The sequence below is a fragment of the Aethalodelphis obliquidens genome, unplaced genomic scaffold (genome assembly GCF_003676395.1).
Source record: "Aethalodelphis obliquidens isolate GAN/ISIS:26980383/991018 unplaced genomic scaffold, ASM367639v1 scaffold61, whole genome shotgun sequence".
Classification (NCBI taxonomy): domain Eukaryota; kingdom Metazoa; phylum Chordata; class Mammalia; order Artiodactyla; family Delphinidae; genus Aethalodelphis; species Aethalodelphis obliquidens.
Window position 1 is genome coordinate 3,768,955 of NW_020838005.1, and position 20,993 is coordinate 3,789,947.

Below are 20,993 nucleotides of genomic sequence, written 5' to 3' on the forward strand. Positions count from 1 at the left end.
GCCGCCTCCTCTCAGAGCTGCGTTTGCAACGTGTGGGCCCCTTGCCTGGGAGCCAGTGTGGGAGGAGAAAAGTGATGGCGAGAGGGGGCTTCTAGCAGAGAGCTCACAGCCTGCGAGCTCTGGGTCCCGGTCGATACCTGGATGTTTAGGCAAACTGCTCCTTTATTTGCGTTTCCGCTTCCCCATCCATGAAGCCGGATGCCTTTAAGGGGAGTTTTCGGGAGTGGGTGGATGTGTGCTTTGCACAGGTCTCAGAGCTTGTTGGGTGCTGTCCCAGGGGGATGAGGCGTGTGGGCCCACACCACTCATTTCAGGGCTGTCCCTCTGCTGTCTCCACAGGACTGCGATGTGCCGGTCCTAGCTGCCGTCTGAGAGGATGTCCGGGGTTTCTGAGACCCTGAGCCGAGTGAAGGTGGGCACGTTACGTCGGCCTGAAGGCCCCCCAGAGCCCATGGTGGCAGTGCCAGTAGACGTGGAAAAGGAAGACGTGCGGATCCTCAAGGTCTGCTTCTATAGCAACAGCTTCAACCCCGGGAAGAACTTCAAACTAGTTAAATGCACTGTGCAGACCGAGATCCGGGTGAGTGTGGTGGGTGCTGCCTGCTCCGTCCGTTTGTCTGTCTCTCCCTCATCTTCCTGGGCAGCTGAGCATCCCTCCTTCAGCCTAGCAGGCTCTCCTGTATCCACCACCTGGGCTGGGGGCCCTGGAGGGATGTTCTCAGCCTGTGGCTCCAGGCCTCCTCTCCAGGGCTCTGCAGCCTGAGGCACAGATTGTGTAGCCTTTGTTTGAACCCCAGATCGTTTGCTCAAGCTTTGATCTATCTCATTTCAACTCATTCAATATTTATGACATTTGAGGCTCTGCTAGGGATGTAAGCTCCCCCCACCCTCAGAGGGTTTACACTCTCATCGAATTGGAATACACAAGTGATTGCATTGAAAATAGAACAAAAGTGGTTTAGGACATGCGCTGCGTGCTTACAGAAGGGAGCTGTGAGGCGTTTCGAGGATGCTAATGAACTAGAGATGCCCTCGACCAGGGGCATGGTTGCCAGGCCCTTTCTGAGGCAGTACTTCAGCTGGCTCACTTTCACCCAGGGCCTCGGAATCTGTTTGGCAAATCCAGGTACCCACAGTCATCAGGGCACCTAGACACCAGGAAGCCAGTTCTCTTTAGCCAAACGTGTAAGAACTTGTCATCAGAAGCAGAGTCACAATACACTGATTGATTTTAAATGCCTACGTTTATTGAATAATTACTATGTACATGCCTGACTCAATCCCTTTACATTATCTCATTGAATCCTCCCCACAGCACCATGAGGTAGATACAATGAGGATATCCCTTTCCACTCTCAGAATATTCCTTTCTGATGATGCAAAAGAAAGCCAGATCGATTCTCCAGAGTTTGCTTAGTGGGTTTGTAATTTGAACAAAGGAAGCAGGAGAACCTTGGGAAAACTGCGCAGGTCTGAGAAAGCTGGATGAACCATCTCCAATCCTCTCATCACTAATCCTTCCCTGTCCTGGAAGTCAGCATCCCCCAAACTCAGTCAGCGTCTTTTCTGCCCGGTGCTGGCAGCAGCCTCTCCACGTCTGTCCCTTTGGCTGCCTTCTGTCTGTAACAGCACACGCTGTACTTCAGTACACCCGAGCAGGATGTAATTGATTAGGTCACTGTCTTAGCCAGTTGTCACAACTGATGATGGTTTGGTTCTTCCCTCTGTTTCCTATAACTGATTTGATTAGGGCCTTGTTTGCATCTTATGGTTCCAGATCTGTAGGTACAGTTGTGTCCCGAGAGCAAGCCATGGGCACCTTCCTCCAGGAGGATGTTTTCATGTCTCCTTAACTATCTACTTCTTGAGTCTTCCTTTGGGTGTATCATCTTTGCAGATAGCTGATGCCATCTACCGTGGGGTTTTCGAGTTTAATTTTCAGAAGGCAACCTGATTCCCATGTTCGGAGCACCTCCCTGCTTTTTTGTGCTGAAACCCAAAGAGCATCTGGTTAGACCAGATTAGAGCGTGTTCTGTGGCATTATGGTGCAAAGGGACCCTAAAGGATTGGTAGATTGGAAGAGGCAGTGCTGAGGAGAGCAGGGGGCTTTCCAAGAGGAAGGGACAGCAAGAACAAAGGCAGGGAGGCTGCTCATGGGAGCCTCCAGGGAGGCTGGAGCATGGGTTATATTTAGAAAAGTATCTAAAGTCAAGATCAGAAAGGAAATTTGATGGCCAATAAGGGAGGGCCTAGAATATCAAGCTAAGGAATTTGTACTTGGACAGGTATTAGAAACACACAGCTTTTAAGCAGGGGAGAAGCTTTCCTGGAGCTGTCTGATGTCTTGCTAGGTGTCTAAGGGGAAAAAATACAATAGCCTACAGAACGGACAGTGAGACCCAAGCTTAAGAAGAATGGCTAGCTCTTGAGGCATTACCTGGAGGGGTGTGAGAACAGAGGTGGAACAAAGAAAGAAGCGATAGCCTTCTAGGTGTTTATGTCCCAGCCTTGTGATTTTGCCTGTTTCCAATCTGTCCTATAGGCAACATATCACCTGCTTATTGCAAACAGCCATGGCTTTCAAATCACCTAGACTTTGAGCCCGACACTGCTCCACCCTTACTGGTTTTATGGCCTTAGACCCAACACAACTAACCTGGCTTAGTCCCTTCACTTGGGGATTATGCCCACCTGTAACCTTGTTGTAAGGATCAGAGGTGATAGATGGGAAGCGTCCAGCATATGGCAGGAGCTCAATCATTGGAAGCTATTGACTGTGTGGGTCATTACCCTGCTCAAGAATCTCCAAGGGTCTCTAATCACCCATAGAATAAAGTTCAAATCATCTTCTTTTAGTGTTTATCCACTTATCTGTCATATTTTCAAATAAAGTAAGATGATCAGATTTGTATTTTGAAACAGTATGTAGTGTCCTGCAAGATGTTAAGACGTGCATGCTGGAGAAGGGTTTTTATGGTCAAAGAAGTTTGGGAAATGCTTGGTTAAACAATCCTGAACCAATTCCTTTGTGACAGGACTTCTCAGAATCTTAAACATGCTGTCATGCATGGTGGGTCACCAAGAAAGAGCCACAGAGGTGATGTTTTCTTAAGTCAGCCATTCCTTATTTGCCTAAGAAACCCTTCTCTTAAAAGTTGGACAACCAGTTCTCTAGGAAATCATTTAGGGATCCGTTTTTCCTAAACTCTGACCAAAGTACAAAAAGGGTAGGAGAGAGGAAAAGCTGGTGAAAGGGAGATGGATTAGGAAGCTGTGGCCGTAGTGTGGGCGGGAAATGATGAACTAGGGAAGTGGCATTGGGAACAAAGACAGGTCAACAGATCTGAGTGCATCTAAAGAGGCAGAGTCAACAGAACTTGATGATTAACTAGACGTAGGGAGGAAGAGAAAGGAGGGAGACAAGGACGACTCAAGCTTTTGCTTGGGCAGCTGAATGGGTGTTGATGCCATTCATTGAGATACCAACAGAGAAAGGAAGGGTGTTCTGAGATTTCAGCTTTACATGTGTTGTGTTTGAAGTGTTTATGAAACACACTCATTGAGGAATGTGGGCCTGGAGCTGAGGAGGGAGAAAGGACCTAGAGGTGAGGATTTGCGAGTCATTCTGCAATGGATACCATATGAATAGGTAGGATCACCCAGGGAGAATGAGCAGAGCAAGAGAAGGAGTTCCAGTTAGGAAACCTTGGGAAACCAACCTTGAAGTGGCTGGTAAAGAGGGGCAAATGAAGGGAAAAAGAAGAATCATCCAGAGAAAGGTGAAAAGAACCAAGAGAACAGGAAGGTGACAGAAGCAGAGGAAACTTTGAGGAAAGAGTGATTAGCAGTCAGACGCTCAGAAAGGTCAAATCAGATAAGGCTAAAAATAGGTTCATTGACTTCAGCAACAGGTGCTATGATGATCTTTTACTGGGCAGTTTCAGTGAAGAGATGAGGGCAGAAGCCATCGTGCAGTCAGTTGGAGAGTGGAGACAGTGAATGTTACCATTTCAGAGAGGTTTTGCTCATGAAGGGAAGGAAGGAGGAAAAGGCAAGAGGAACAGTGTTACCGGCAGAGGAAATGGCATGTGCTAAGATCCTGAAGTGACCAACACACATGTCAGGTTTGAGGCTAAAGGATGTCCAAAGTTGACTAGTTAGGCCATGCTATTGATTTTGGATTTTACCCCATCTTCCGTGGGAAGCCACTGATATAGTTTAAACATGCGAGTGATATGAGATTGCATTTTTAAAAGGTCACTTGGGTTACATAGTGGAAAATAGACTGGAGAAGGCAAGAATGGATGTGAGGAGATGTTAGGTGGCTATTGGCGTGATCCAGATAAGAGATGATGATAGCTTAGATTAGCCACGGAGATGATGATGATGATCATGATGGTGATGATAATGTTGATGGTGTTGATGGTGGTGGTGATGATGATGATGATGGTGGTGGTGGTGGTGGTGATGGTGTTATGGTGATGGTGGTGATGATGATAATGATGACGTTTATGGTGATGATGATGATGGTGATGATAATGTTGATGCTGTTGATGATGGTGGTGATGGTGGCGGTGGTGGTATGGTGTTTATAGTGATGGTAGTGATGATGATGGTGATGGTTATGGTGATGATGATGGTATTGGTGATGGTAAGGATTGATGATGATGATGATAATGTTGATAGTGTTGGTGGTGGTGGTGATGTGATGGTAGCAATGATGATGATGGTGGAGATGGTGATGATGATGGTGGTAGTGACGATGATGATGGTGGTGCTGCTTATGGTGGTGTTGGTGGTGATAATAGCAGCTACCGTTTTGAAAGCACATCATATGCATTATCTCCTCGACTTCTCAGAAGAACCCTATGAAGCACATACTATTATTATCTCCATTTTATATATAAGGAAACAAGGTTCAGAAGAGTTAAGCAAATTGCTAGTAAGTGGTGGAGACTGTTTTCAGACCCAGGCAATCCACCTCCAGAGCCTGCACTCTTAACCACCATGGTCTATGGAGAGAAATGATTGTAATCTAGAAAATTTAAGAGAGGAAAATGAAAGGTTTTGCTGATGGACCAGAGATGCAGGAATAAAGAAGAGGGAGGTGTCAAGAACAACAGCCCTAGGAATTCCCTGGAAGTCCAGTTGTTAGGACTGCATGCTTTCACTGCCGAGGGCCCGGGTTTGATCCATGGTCAGGGAACTAAGATACTTCAAGCCACACGGCATGGCCAAAAAAAAAAAAAAAAAAAAAAAGGAAGAAAGAACAGCAGCCCTAGTTCAGGTGGAGAAAGTCCCACTCCCCAAGACGAAGAACACTTAGGAGAAACTGGTTGGGGAGTGGGGAACTCATAGGTTCAGTTTCAGACCTGTCAAGTGCAGTTGGGATGCTCTAACATTTTCACGTTACATTAAATATGTGAAAATATTGAGTAGGCTTTTTGATATATCATTCTGGAGGAAAGAACTGGGCTGGAGAGAGACATCTGAACCTTCTCAGCCTCTGGGTGGTGGTTAGAGCCATAGCTATGGGTAAGTTCATTAATGAAGGAATCCTGAATAATTTCACCATCCATTTCACAAGTTTGTGTTGAAAGGGAGAAAGAACGCTCTGGAGAAAGAAAAAGGAAATCATCACGCTCATACTCAAGTGAGAGAAGAGCTAGAGAAAGGGAGAGAGAACGACAGAAGAAGGGATTGCCTCCAATTAGATCTAAAACATTAAGTGTATGTAGTACTACTCTGTGGGTAGACAAGACGGCAATGCAGCAAGATTTACCCAACCTGTTTGAAGAGTTTGGACAGATTGAATCCATTAATATGATTCCTCCCAGAAGCTGTGCTTATGTATGCATGGTTCATTGACAAGATGCATTTCAGGCTCTTCAGAAACTTAGTTCTGTGTCATATAAAATTGAGTCCAAGGTCATTAAGATAGCTTGGGCTTTAAACAAAGCTGTAAAAACAGAATACAAACAATTCTGGGATGTGGATCTTGGAGTTACATGTATACCATGGGGAAAAGTACCTGACACCAGGCTGCTTATGACCTGGAAGTATCATCAAATCCCAAAACCCAGAGGCACTCCCTGCTTTCAATGGGTTTTGAGTTCAAGGGCTCACACTAATGAATGACATTGACCCCCACTAATGAATAAACCTTTACAAATGGAGGCAAGTGCTCTGACAAGAAGACAGAGATTCTGTGAGAGCATAGAAGACAAAAGAGCTTGGTCCAGACATCAAGGAACTGCTTTGCTATTCTAGGCCTGTTTGTAGACGCTGTGTCCAGTCGTGTAGGTCCAGACCAGCTTCCCTGCCTGAGAATCTCCTGGACCGGCCCGTCCCACCCGCTGCTTCCACAGAGCATTTCTTGCAGTCTCCTTGCCTAGCTGGGTTTGCATCCTCTAATGGATTTTTCTACTTCCAGCTCTCTATCTTCTTTCACCATCTTCTCTGTGTCAAAGTACTGCCATCCCTTTCAAGCTGGCCAAGCACTTGTCCTTCTATAAGAACACTCCTAAAATTCTGACACCTCCGTACAGCTGTGTCTGATCAAATGGAAGCAATGGAGAATCGCCCTGGCACAGTCCATGTTGTAAAACATTTCCAAAACATGGTTACTCCATGCATCCTTGCTGATTTCATGTTTTCCTTTTTATTCTCAGCTTCTTTCTATACAAATGTAATCTCCTCAGATGCTTTCTCTGGGTTGTTAAAAGCTATGTAAGTAAGCTCTGGCCCTTATGCTTAGGACCCAACAGAAATTAGACAGGTGTTGGAGGGAAGGGAGCAACGTGCCGAATGAGAAATGGATTTTGTTCTTCTTGATTTTCCATTTCCCCTTTGTTTGATATTCATAGGAAATTGTGTTTGTTTGGGAGCTCTGGAGCTCTGGAGCAAGTGGAGTCTTCTATCATTATGTATTTTTCTAACATGCTAATTTGCTTGTCTGGGAAAGGGGTTAAGATAACACTTTGTAAACAACCAGCAGAGTGCCACGCAGACGTGCCCACACAGGACGTCTCTCTTTGACTCTTACAGCCTCTCCTTCATTTCTCTCTCTCTCTCTCCCTCTCCCTGCTCCTTTTCCCATCTCCACTCTTACTCTCTTCAGGGTAGGTTGACCATATGTCCCGGTTGTATCAGACAGTCCTAGTTTACACACACTGTCCAGGGATGACTATGAACAGTGCCCCTGCCAATCTCAAGAGCATCATGATTCGGAGGATAAATGGTCACCTACTGCTAATTGCCGTTCTCACTCCTCTCTGCCTGGCACACTGACTTGCTGGCTTGTGGTGTTTTTCCCTCCCCTGCTGACCCCAGCTGACCCACTCCCTGCATGGGCCCATCTGTATCCATCAGTGGACCATCTGTGTCTCATACAGGAGGGCCTTGAGCAGAAAATGAGGCAGTTGTGTGTGATATGGTGTGCTTCCAAGGATGCCAGCAGAGCGCCCACGTTCAAAAACCCTCTCCCTCAGCCAGCCTCTATCATGCTGAAAAGCCACGATCAAGACCCACCCTTGTTTTGTCCCGAAGCATCACCCCACTTAGCATCCACATTTACATCCCTGGGAGGGTTAGAGACGGAGCCATCCTGTGCCCTTCCCACTGGTCCAGTGGTGTCCCCTCCCCTCTACAGCAGGGATTCCAGGCTGCGGATGGCCAGCAGGTGCCGCTCACCTGGTGTGTGAGGAGAGCACAGTCCAGTCCCAAAGGCAGCCTGCTCTACACATGCCTGGACTAACTGCCCTCCCTGTAGATTCAGCGGTCATACAATACATTCCAGAATATTCCCAGAGAAGGAGATTTCAGATACTGCGACCCACTGTCCCTGCACTAGACTCATCAGACATTCATCCCAGTTACTTTCAAGTTTAAACCTATCACTTAACCAGACACAGGGTGTTATGGATTGAATGTGTGTTCCCCCCGATCCCCCGCCCCAAATCCATATGTTGAAGCCCTAACCCCCAATGCAATGATATTAGGAGGTTGGCTTGAGGTCATGACAGTTGGACTCCCACGATGGCTTAATGTCCTGAGAAGAAGGTGAAGAGATGAGAGCTCTCTCCCCTGCCATGTGAGGGCACAGCCAGAGGGTGGCTGTCTGCAAACCAGGAAGAGAGCGCCCACCAAGAACCCAGTCTCCTGGCCCCTTGATCTTGGACTTCTCAGCCTCTAGAACACTGAGGAATAAATGTTGTCATGTAAGCCACCCAGTCTGTGGTCACCTGTTGTAGCAGCCCGAGCAGACACAGGGGCAGCAGCTGCTTGTGGTCAGAGGAGTCTCCAGGCCACAGTTCGTGGACCCACGTCCTTTGTTTCCAGAGCAATCCCGCTGCCCTCTTCGCATGTCTCCGCGGGCAAGACCATGAGGTTGAGGTGCACGAGGAAGGGAATTCGTGACTCCTCGTCCCAGGAAGCTGCTGTCGCTGAAAGAAAGATTACCCTAAAGTGAATAACGGAGCCACACAAGGCCAGCCCCCCACACATGAGAACAGCCCTGGGAAACCTGAGGCTGTTTTCATCCAGGAAACCACGGACCGACACCACAGAGACACAGTGCTATAAAAAGAGGCACATTCACAAGGACCCCCTCCTTTCTGTACCCCGTCCCCATTTCCTGTATGTGCGCGGCAGGCCCGCCCACCCAGCCCTGACACCTGCAGAGGCAAGCTCGAGGCGGACGTGCAGCATCCTGGGCCCCTTTATTCACTGTGCGCCCAGATTCATTCCGTCCACAAATTAGCAGCCAGGTGCCTGTGCTTACGTTTCTAATTTTAAACAGCAGTAGGATTGCTGAATGTCCTTGTTAGGTACAGGCTCTTTTAGCACATCCAAATGAAAGCTTTCACAGTAAGTTATGTTAACTTTTATTATTTTGCTCTTCAATCATTTTTTTTTGAATTCTGTTTTATTTATTTTTTTATACAGCAGGCTCTTATTCGTTATCCATTTTGTACATATTAGTGTATATATAATTTTTTAAAAATTATCCCTTAGGTGTGTGAAGAACTCAGAATTCGTATTGCTGTTGTTATTTGTTTCCTAGGGCTGCTGTAACAAATTACCACGATCCTCATGGCCTAAAACAACAGAAGTGTGTTCTCTCGCAGTGCCAAAGGCCGGACTGTATCAAGGGGTCGCAGGACTGGGCTCCCTCCAAGGCTCTCGGGTGGAATCCTTCCTTGCTTCCTTCAGCTTTTGGTGGCTCCAGGCTTCCTTGGCTTATGGCTGCACCACTCCAATCTCAGCCTCATCTTCGCATTCCTTTCTCTTCCTTTATCTTCCTTCTGTGCATCTCTCCTCTGTGTGTCTTTTATAAGGACACTTGTCATTGGATTTAAGAGCCCCTCAGATAGTCCAGAATGATCTCATCTTGAGGTCCTGAACTTAATGACATCTGCAAAGACTCTTTTTCCAAATGAGTTCACGTTCACAGGTTCCAGGCCTTGGACTCATCTTCTGGGGGCCACCATTCAAGCCACGACAGCCACCAGTTGGGATCACTCTGGCAGTTGCTGCCACCCCCATTCAGGGGCACACAGACACACGTACACAGCACACAGGGGAGTATGAGCATTTTGCACACGTATGCACACCCACAGTGACGCAAGGCTGAGTGTCGGAAAGCGACCACAGGCTGATGAAAGCTTATCACTTTTCCTTGCCCTTTCCTGGGATTCTCAGTTGCCGGCCGGCTGTGGGTTGTCCCCTCCCTGGCCTGATTCCCGTGACACTGACAGGCTGTATGTTGCCACAGGCTGGTCCCTTGTCACTCCTCAGGCGATCTCATCCAGTCACATAGCTTGAAATTCTCATTTTACCCAGTGGTGCCCAAATCTGAAACGCTGGCTCCAGCCTCCTCCCATAACTCCCGGCCACGTGTCCACCTGCCTGCCTGCCATCTCTGCTGGCCGCCCAGCCTCCGTGCGAAGAATCAGCTCAGAATCCTCGCCTGAAACTCTGCTTCTCCTCCAGTCCGGCTCCACTAACTGCAGCTCTGTTCTTTCAGTTATTGTGTCTCAGGCTTTCGACCTAGGAGTCTTCCTTGAATTCTTTCTTCCTCTCACACTCTGTACTTCATCCATCAGGAAATCCTGTCTGCTCTACCAGCAAAACATATCCGGATTCTGACCATTTCCTTCTCGCCACTTCCGTTGCCTCTTCCCTGGTCCAGGCTGTCAGCATCTCTTACCTGGAATGACTCATTCACCTCCGAACTGCCTCTGCCCTTATCCCCCTGTGATCCATTCCACAGGTAGCGGCCATGGTGAATTTTTAAAACACAGGTCAGTTGGAGGGATATATTTAAGGTATAGCTTCGAGCATATCACTGCTCTACTTTAAACTCTCTGATGACTACCTTCCTCGCCCAAAATAAGATCCAGAGTCCTTACCCTGGCCTGCAACAGGGGTCAGCAAGCAAGGCCTGCAGGCCAAATATGGCCCACCACCCATTTTTGTAAATAAAGCTTTATTGGGACAAAACCCCACTCAGTTGTTAACTATTGTTTATGGTGCTTTTGAGCACAAGGGCAGAGTTGAGTAGTTGCAACAGAGACCATCTGGCCCACAAAGCCTAAAATATTTACTACCTGACCGTTTATAGAAAAAGTTTGCCGAGCCCTGGCCTGGCCCTTCTGACCTTTTCCCCCATCACTTTCCTCCGTTCCCTCCCCACTTCAGCCCCACTGGCCTCTTCACAGTCACCCAGATGTGCCAAGCACACAGGGCCTACTAGATGCCCACCTCGGGGTCTCTGTGCAATCTGGTCCCTTTGCCTGGAAGGGTCTTCCCCCACGAGGCCACCCCTCTCTCCCTGACTTCCTTCAGGGATCCATTCAAATGCCGCCATATCAGAGAGGACTTTGCTGGCCACTCCATGTAAAACAGCAACCCCACCCGACCCCTCCCCCGGCATCATTCTTGTGCCCTTACCTGTTTTGTTTGTCTTCCTGGCACTTATCAGAACCTGAGATATTATTATGCTTATTTGTTTATTGTTAACCCCCAAGAGAAAATAAGCTCCATGAGAGAGGGACGTTTTGTTTCCCCAGTTTGCTGAATTAATTAATGAGTAGTTATTTAATGATGGATGGATGGATAGATGGATGGATTCTAGTTATGAAGCCCACAGAGACTGGTTAGAATTCCACGTCTCAACTCCAGATTCCAGTAAGGGAGAGGGAGCTTCAGGCTGACCTGGTGTGTACAGGGGGTGGTGTCTGGGGTCAGTGGCATTACATGTCAAGAGGTGCTGTGAATGGGGTGTGGGCAGAGGGGTTCATGTAACCACTGCTACAGTCTTCCCAGATGAGGCAAGCAATCTGAAGTCACCAGGGGGGTTGAAATGTTGTCCAAGTCGCATCCAAATTCACTGAATCAGAAGCTCAGGGGTGCTGGGACTGGCCGCTGCCCTAAGTACCCACTTCTGCCTGCAGGATGCCTACCTGGCTCACATGCCCCTGGGAAGGATTCTCAACCATCCCCCAGGTGGGACGGAGCCCCAGGGTAAGAAGTCATGGTAGAGGATCTGAGAACTCACAAGAGACTCAGAGTCTTGGAGGGTCTGTGAAAGGATGACAGGAGCAGGCTTGATGGGGCGGAATTGAAGACGAGGAGTGTAGGTGGGCATCAGGGGCTTGGAGGTGGTACATTGTGCTCCCGTTTCCCTCATTCAAGCACTTGACAGGTTGTATCGTAATTGCCTCTTGTCAGTCTCTAAACGGAGGTGGCCTCCTGGAAAGCAGGGATTATATATTGCTCACCATTATCTCCCCAGTGCCTACTTATAGCCTCACACAAAGTAGGCGCTCAGTAGATGTCTGTATAATGAATGAATGAACAAGTGGATGAGCTGAGCCTACAGAGCACAAATGAGACTAGGAATCTCCTACATCACTTGATATAAAGACCAAATAGGAAGTTGGCTGGAAGGAAGTTCAGCCTTCATAAATGATAAAGTGTAGGAGGGTTAATAGAATTTCAGCTGGTTTCAAATAGAATTTCCTGTATACTCCTGGGCAAGTCACTTGACCTCCTTGGGTCTCAGTATCTTCATTTAAAATCAGAATCAAATTAAGAGATCTCTAAATTTACGTAAGCCTCTAAAATTCTGGTCTAAGTTTTATGAGCTTATTAAAGTCTGAATAGTTGAATATCTGTGGAGTTGTAGATTTTAATCTTATGGCTGCATCAGTGAGGTTTGCTCTCACATATGAGCTTCTAGGATCTAGAAGGCAAAACAGCCATTCAGCTTAACTTCCATCAAGACCTGAGTGAATTCGGGCCATTCTTTTCCTCTCTAGCCCTGTGACATTTACTGTCTAGTCAGCATTTTTATTTTATTTATTTATTGGCCGCACCGTGCAGCACTCGGGATCTTAGTTCCCCGACCAGGGATCGAACCCTTGCCCCCTGCAGTGGAAGGGCGGTGTCCTAACCATGGGACCGCCAGGGAATTCCCAGCATTTTAATTCTAGAGTTTTATATTTTGCAAGGAGTTTATTCATCTCTTAAAAGCTGAGCCTATAAGCAGGGGAGGAGGTCTCCACCGGGTAGCACGTGAACCAAGCTCGTGGGCATAAGCTATGGCATTTGTCTCAAGTTGGAAGCTTATGTCTTCTCCTGTCATTTAACTGTGGATTTGTTATGCCTAATCTGCTAAACCAAGCCCAATACAATAGCTAAACTTAGACATTTATTTTTGAAGAGATTTTTTTACAAGTATAAAATAAATACACGAGAGACAAACATGAGAGGAAAACTATAAATCATTATCTCTCATGAATGTATATGCAAAAATCCTCAACAAAATATTAGAAAGTTGAATCCAACGATATGTAGAATGAATACATGTTCACTCAATAACAATAATAATAATAACAGCATTTTATTTAGCACTATTATGGGCAAGGCATTTTGCTGACCTCTTTACTTGTATCATTTCATTAAATCCTCACAAGAACCCTATGAAACACAGGAAAATGTTTACATTTTACAAATGAGGAAACCAAAGCAGAGAAGTTAATTTGCCCAAAGTCACGAAGCAAATCAGAGACTCTGACTCTTGAGGCCATTCTCTGAACCACTACAATATATACAGAAGTTCAAACACAGGAAACCCAGAATAAAAACACATATGTGTATAATTGCACCCCTGCAAGACAACACTGTTAACATTGTGATATGTTTCATTCTGGACTTGTTTATTTCTACTTCTATCCCTATCATGCTTTGTATATGATCTTATATACTACAACTCCCACTAATTGTAACAGGGAGTTAACAAGCTCTTTATACAATTTTACAGACTAGCACATAAACCCTGTGTGGTCCTCCCATCATTTTCATGGTCCTTTTCAAACTATTTGGATTGGTTGTCTATTGTGGGGCTTTTGCTGTTTTTAAAATTGCTACAGTGAGTTTCTTTGTATACAGAGTATTTCTGTATTTTAAATCGTTTCTTCAATTTATGCTTTGGCTGCCATAACAAAATGTCACGGGCATGGGGGCTTAAACAAGAGAAATTTATTTCTCCCAGTTCTGGAGGCTGGAAGTCCAAGATCAGGGTGCCAGGATGGCTGGGTTCTGGTGAGAGCCCTCTTCCTGGCTTGCAGATGGCTTTTTCTTGCTGTCCTCACATGGCAGAGAGAGAGAGAGCTCATCACTCTTGTGTCTCTTCTTATAAGGGCACTAATCTTATTCATGAGGGCTCCACTCTCATGACGTAATCACCTCTCAAAGGCTTCACTTCTAGATACCATCACATTGAGTATTAGGGCTTCAGCATATGAATTTGGGGGTGACACCAACATTCAGTCCACAGCATGCTTCCAGGCATAGAACTAAGGCCAAGATATAAACACATTTCAGGTTCTTGATACAAAACATATACTCCTTTGGTATCTGTCCTTGCAGTAGGATGGGAGCTCTCCGGGGCCGGGACTTTGTCTCATTCTCTGCTATATCCATAGCACTAGAAGGGGGCCTGATATGGGGAATGTGCCCAGTATGTAATTGTTGAATGCGTAGGTAAGAATCATTGAGAGGTTTTCTTGTGTAATTCTTGGTATATGCAGAAGAAAATAGGTACCAAATAGACGAGTCGGCGGTTCTCCCTGGGGGCTGTTCCACATCTCCTGGAAGGTGGTGTTTGGAAACGTGTACGGGCCTACTTTATTTTGCTTGTCACGTTGTCGTCATCGTCAGGATGACCAGGGCCAGGGGCAAGACATTCAGTGGGCCGCAGCCATGGGTGCTGACTAGCACCACACAACAAAGAACCATCGGGCCCCACATGCCAACGGCGCCCGTTGGGACTCACTGATGTGAGTTACGGAGCATTATAGTGAAATGAACACCCCAAACCCATCGCCCTGTGTGAGGATAAAACCTCACTAGTCATGCTGAAGTGACTCGCTCTGAGGCAGACACCACACGCCACACAAAGAAATCAGTCATTACTTTAAGAGATATTTTGGTAGGAAGACTTTTTCAGAGAAGTTCCTGAAGTCCTCCTGGTTCTGTCCTAACGGACCTATCACATTCTTCATCCCTTCTAAATCTCAGCTTGGCATCCAGAGCCTTTCCTTGTAGGTTATTAGTAAATCCAAACATTTGACATAATAGTGTTATTTTTAACAGAATATTTTTCAGAGATGCCTCTTATGTTCGGTTCAAGTCATTTAAAAAGAAGGCCTCTTGTTGCCTTTTCCACCTGTTTTTGCACTTTCTCAGACCCTCACTTCCTGTCTGCACGTGTAGCAGAAGGGGAAAGGAAGGAGCCTGCTATCGTGAGCTTTCGCCCTAGGAACATAAAGCCCTTCGTGGCTTTCTTGCTCCAAGCAGAAGGAAGTCATTTTTCTCTGCATTTTTTCTTCTCCATGGCCACGACCTGACATCCTCCAAGGTTCATTCATCACGCGTCAGCCTCCTGCTGCTGCCAGTACCAGCTTAAGCTTGGAAATGGTCTCAGATCCCTTTTCCAGAGATGGCTCTACTCAGCCGCCTGCACCTCTTCTGTGGATCTGAAGGACTGTTGGAAGTTACCAGCAACCATGGCTCCCTCCTTGACCACTGCTCAGCCAGTTACTCCATGGGAGTGGATCCCGGTCCCAGGGCACCAGCTCCCACTCCGGCTGGGAGAGTGTAAGGAGCCTCTCTGCCCAGGGACCCTTAGACTCCATTTCAGGCTCTCAAATATATGTCTCAGTTATAGACTTCTTGAGTTAATTACTCCCCAGGATGGCTTGAGCTTGAGCCATGCTTATCCTTTCTTCTTTGTCCACCCATCATGACCATGGCCAGCATTTATTTAGCACTTACTGTGTGCTACCATTAGGCTAAGCTCTTTACGTGTCTGGAACCCACATAAACCTGGCCAGCTTGCTTTTCCCTTGAAGCCAGTCTCAGTGGTATCACATTTCCAAAAAACTATTAGTCTGTCATGTAAAACTAATTGGAAATCAGTTTAAATCTTTACTGAAATCTCTTTGGGGAAAAATATCATTGAGGGATCACTTTCAAGATAAACAGAAAAATTTCTTAAAATTTTTATCACCATTTCTTAATATCCAATAGGGTTGGCTCCTGTCCAAAAATATCTTTACTTGCATTTTTAAAAATTCCTGAAATCTAGTCCACGAAGGCTGTTATCTTTCTCCCCTCTATTGCTCATGGCAAAATCCATTCTTTTTTTTTTCCCCTCAGTCACTTTTTGCTTCTTCCAGTGTGTAAGTCAAGTTCAACTGGATTGGAACCTCTCTGCTTCACGCTCCCCCATTACCAAGTTCACACGACGGAAGTTCAAGAGTTGCGTGGTGCATGGAAACCTCCTTAGATAATGGAGGGGGGCAGTGTCACATGTTTATAATTTTATATCTGCTCCTTTATTTACATCACATGTTATCTTATCCAATCCCACCCAAAAATCTCACGGTGGAAGAGATATGCTCCCCATTTTACAGGTGAGGAAATGGAGATTAAGTGACACGGCCACGACCACACAGTCTTGGCCAGATCCAGTAGACACCAAAGCCTTGGTGATGTCACTAATCACCACACTCCTGATCTCTTGAACATTTTTGAATGTAGGTCACTGTCCCTCATTAACCGCAACTTGTTATCCAGAGAGCTGGCTCCTATTCATTTAATCATTCATTCATTTCTCAGGTATTTGAGGATCTACTTTGGGCCAAGGACTGGGCTCGTAGAGGATAATATTGTATCTAAGGTTTGGCTTTTGACCTTGCATTTGAGAGGTTAAAAAGGCAAACATCAGTAATTGTCTTAGTTCTAATTGGTAAATGTCTGTATTCATTTCTTTGGGCTGCTGTAACAAAGTATCACAAATGGGGTGACTCAGAACAACAAAAATTCATTGTATCACAGACCTGGAGGCTAGAAGTCCAAGATCAAGGTGTCGGCAGGGCCATGGTCCCTCTGAAACCTGTAGGAGAACAATCTTTCCTTGCGTCTTCCTAGCCTCCGGTGGGTTGCTGGCAATCATTAGTGCTCCTGGGCTCATAGAGGTATAACTCAAATCCCCCATCTTTACGTGGCATTCTCCCTGTGTACATGTCTCCCTCTGTGTCCGAATTTCCCTTTTTTATAAAGACGTCAGTCATATTGGATTAGGGCCCACCTTAACTACCTCATTTTAACTTGATTAGTCTGTAAAGACCCTGTTTCCAAATAAGGTCACATTCTAAGGTACTGGTGGTTAGGATTTCAACCTACCTTTTGCAGGAGACAAAATTCAACCCATAACAGCATCTTGTAAGATGTGTGTGCAGACTTCTTTGGGAACCCAGGGGTGGAGACAAACCCTGTCTAGGCAAGTCAGGGAGGGCTTCCCAGGGGACCTCACAGTGCTAATGGGCCTTAAAAAGGATAACTTGCAGCTCAGCGAGGGGGAGGACAGGAGGGGAGGGGACCAGGTGTCCTCCAGGTGGGACATGCTGGGCTTGGAGAAGAAAGAGAGTAGTCCTGGGAGGCGGGCACTTAGAGGGCATCATGGGTGAGCGTGGGAGATGAAGCTGGAAAAAACATACAGAGGAAAATTCCATAGGGCCTTTTATGCCTCACGCTAAAGAGTCTGGATCTTATCACATAGAAATGAGGACCCAGTGACAAAAGTCATCTGTTTAAAGTTGCCTTCCATCTCAAAGGGATATCTTTTTAAAGAGAATTTAAGCAGGACTTTATAAAACTAAGGCTTCAAGTTATTAAAATTTTAAGTTCCATCATTTTTAAAAAGAGGAGCATTTTGCCTTCATAAACCAAAGGGTAAAGACGGTGAGTCAAATCAAGCCTGGAAAACAAATGAAGGCCAGATCCTCAGATGGGCTCCCGCGAAGCAGACCCCGAGATGCCCTCTGCAGGCAGGAAGCATCAGTAAGCCCCCGTGAACCTCACCTGCAGGGAATGACAGGGCAGGAATGGGCAGAGAGAAAAGTTGGGCTGTGACGCGGCCGCATCACAGGGAGCACGGGAGCTGGGATGGCCCAGCAGAGCTGTTCCAAATTAGGAAGAAAGGACAGGGCCTTTAAACCCCCAGTGTAACCAGTCAGTGGATGCAGGCTGCCCCCAGTAAGGGCTGTGACCTCAGGCAAGGTGCAGGCACTTCTGGGGGAGGGAGTGGGGGATACAGCTGTCAGGCTGTTCCTAAAAACCCAGCCACTAACATGAAGTACGTTTCATAAGCTCAAGCGAGAAAAACCAGAAAGCTTAGGTATTTTATAAAAAGAAAAATTAGGTGAACCTGAGAAAATCACGAGAATACAGAGATTACTACAGAAGTTATAAAATGTGACCGAGGTACAAGGACTATTAGATCAAAGCAACAGAGAAAGAGGCAAGATACAGTCCCACACATATAGGCCCTGAATGTTAGATATCCTGCTGAAATCAAACTCATTTTCAGCCATACCTCACGCTATATACAAAAATCAATTTCAGATTTAAAAAATGTGACTCAGGGGCTTCCCTGGTGGCGCAGTGGTTGAGAGTCCGCCTGCCGATGCAGGGGACACAGGTTCGTGCCCCGGTCCGGGAAGATCCCACATGCTGCGGAGTGGCTGGGCCCGTGAGCCATGGCCGCTGAGCCTGCGCGTCCAGAGCCTGTGCTCCGCAAAGGGAGAGGCCACAACAGTGAGAGGCCCGCGTACCGCAAAAAAAAAAAAAAAAAATTTGGCTCTGCTCCAACAAGAGAGTGAGAAAGTGGATTGAGTAATTAATTGCTTGGGTGACCTTTTTCTCTTTGGAAATAAATTGTTCTGGGCTTGGGGACAAGCATCTAGTCCTGTTCCTTCTTTGTTTCTGGCCGGCAAGAGGAAATACCAGAGAATAGGGAGAGAGGTGAAGGCAGTTTCGGGTCTTCACGCTATTCGATAAAGCCAATAAATCAACGTCAGCCAAGCAGGAAGAAAAGCCATAGAAACCCCACTGTGTGCAAGAAAGTCTCAGAAGCTGTGAGCCATGGGCTGTCCGGGGCCTGCTTTTCAGTAGCCCTCAACGTGGGTGGAAGGAAAGGTTTTTCCTGTAGCAAAATAGAATCCTGGGCTTAGCTAAATAACAATTGATAAAATGAAGACAGCTTTTTCTTTTCTTTTCTGTCATGTTACATATGGCAATTTTGTGAGTAGGTAAATATCTTATACTGTTGTTTTTAAAAGTGATTTATTCATAGAGAAAGAAATATGGAACTCATTAATGACAAATTGTGAGCCGTGGGCGGAGGGCTGGTTTTGCTGCTCCCACAATTTGCGTGAGAAGCTGCGTGAATATGAGAGAAGAGACAATGAAGGGTGAGGGAAAGCCAGGGCTGATGCAGAAGCCTCCACGGGGAGATCGTGTCAAACCTCAAAGTTTTTTCTTTTAAACTGATTTCCCAGCCCACTCTGGGGCCCCCACCACTTAAGCTGCTTTCCTCCTCTCACCCCCTGAATAGAAGCTTCTTGAGGCGGGGGCTCTGTGTGAGCTCTGGGGCTCCTGCTACACTTTGCGGAATGCATACGTCATAGATAGTTGCTGATGGTTGGAATGAGGGAACTGTCTGCAGCTTCGTAGGACAAGGGCAGGGAACAGCAGGAAGGAGGCTGCAGCTCGGGGAGCTTGTCATCCTACTAGAAGTACATGTCAGAATGGGGTTCACAGCCTGGGCTTGGGTGACCCCAAAGTTAGTGCTCTTTGTATGTCACCTGTGGTTGTCAACTTTGTCTCTCCCCAGGTGTGCCTGGAGGATGGACACACTTTACAGTGCAGTTCTGACCCAGTGCAATTGGGGAGCTAGCACAGACTTCACAGGTTGAGGGCACAGTCCTCCACAAGACACCCTTCCTCAGAGTTCCCAGGTCACCCACACTTCTGACCAACTGGCTACAAATTTAGGGGTTCCCACTACCTCAGTTTCAATAATTTGCTAGAATGACTTACAAAACTCAGGACAATTAAAATTGTATTATAAAGGATACAAATAGGAACCAGCCAAATGAAGAGACACATAGGGTGAGTTCTAGGAGGGTCCCAAACATGAAGTTTCTGTGTTCTTAGGACATGTCACCCTCCAGCTAGCATTACCAACCAGGTAACTCCCCCCGGCTTCAGTGTCTAGAGTTTTTATTGGGGTTTAATGATGTAGACATAATTGATTGATTGATTGATTATTGATTGATTGGGTCATCGGCCATGTAATTTGACTCAATCTCCAGCCCTCCTTGTCTCCCTGGAGGCCAGGCTGATATCATGTGACTCAAAGCTCCAAACCTCTAACCACATGGTTGATCTTTCCAACAAGGCCAGCCCCCATCCTGAGACTACCTAAGGGCCCACCATGAGTTACCTCATCACCATAAACCTCAGTGGTGAGGTTTGGTCCAAGGTGCCCATCAGGAACAATAAAGGCACTCTTATCGCTTAGGATATTCCAAGCATTCGGAGGCTCCCTTCCCAGAAGCAAGGACAAGACCAGCCAAGTTCTTTCCTATGCAACATCCTGTCATCAGTAACCAGCAGGGTGATGGCGATGGTGGGTGGAGTAGCCATTTGGTAAAGCTCCAACTCCCCAGGAAGTTCAGGTTTGCTCCTCCAGGAGGAAGCTCCCCTGCAACCCAATAAAAAGTCCGTTCAGTACCAGGCAGCCTCCCAAGAATGCAGTTCATGTTTAGAAAATCCCCAGCTTCTTCCTTACCTGAAACTGAAATCAATCTTCCTTTGAAAATCTGTTGGATGAAGAGTCTCTTAATGCATTTCCACCCCAAGGATCTAGAGTTAACCTTATCCCAACATCCCTACAACAGAAATTTGTTGCTTTTTTGCAGGAAACCTAGAAAAAATTTTGCATAAATTATGCCCTGGAGAGTTTCACAAACCACAGAGCAAAGAGCTGGATTCAGTCAGGCCCCTCTCAGAGGCTCTGAGTGGAAGAGAAGCTGAAAAGCCCCATCTAGCCTGGCAAAAATTACTTCTCATATGGCTGGGAGTTTCCCTCATCAGAATCTCTCTTCATTTTGAAATTATTTCAAACTTATAAAAAAAAGTTGAGAAAACAGTCCAAAGAACTCCCATATCACCTTCACCCAGATTCCCCAATTGTTCAAATGTATCATTTGCCGTATGTAGTAGCTCTATCCCTTGATAAACACACATACAGTATGCCCACTATCACTATTCTCTTTCTGAATTATTTGAAAGCAAGTGGCAGCAATACTGCTCCATCACTGAAAAGACTCCAGTGTTTATTTCCCCACACAAGGACACTCTTCTACAGAGCTATACTGTGACCATCTAAATCAGGAAATCACCATTGCTACAAACAGCTCTACCATCCAAAACATAGAGCCCATTCAGATTTTACTAACTGTACCTACAATGTCTCTTTTTCCTGTCTGGTCCAGGAACACACATTGCATTGCATTGTCATATCTCTTTGGTCTCCTCCAATCTGGAAGAGTTTCTCAGTCTGAAAGAGTATAGG

At 46.3% G+C, this 20,993-nt stretch overlaps 1 protein-coding gene across 6 annotated transcripts in view; it reads left to right on the forward strand.

Annotated features, from left to right (window-relative positions):
• PTK2B (protein tyrosine kinase 2 beta) overlaps positions 1 to 20,993 on the forward strand; it is a 140,328-nt gene that overhangs the window by 76,914 nt on the left and 42,421 nt on the right. For 5 of the 6 annotated variants that reach the window (XM_027087865.1, XM_027087864.1, XM_027087867.1 and 2 more), the window contains one exon: positions 340 to 580. In XM_027087865.1, coding sequence (XP_026943666.1) covers positions 377 to 580 — 204 coding nt within the window. In that variant the 5' untranslated portion in view covers positions 340 to 376. Of the gene's footprint in view, positions 1 to 339; positions 581 to 20,993 lie in introns of those variants that run through there. The other variant, XM_027087870.1, reaches the window with a different exon arrangement.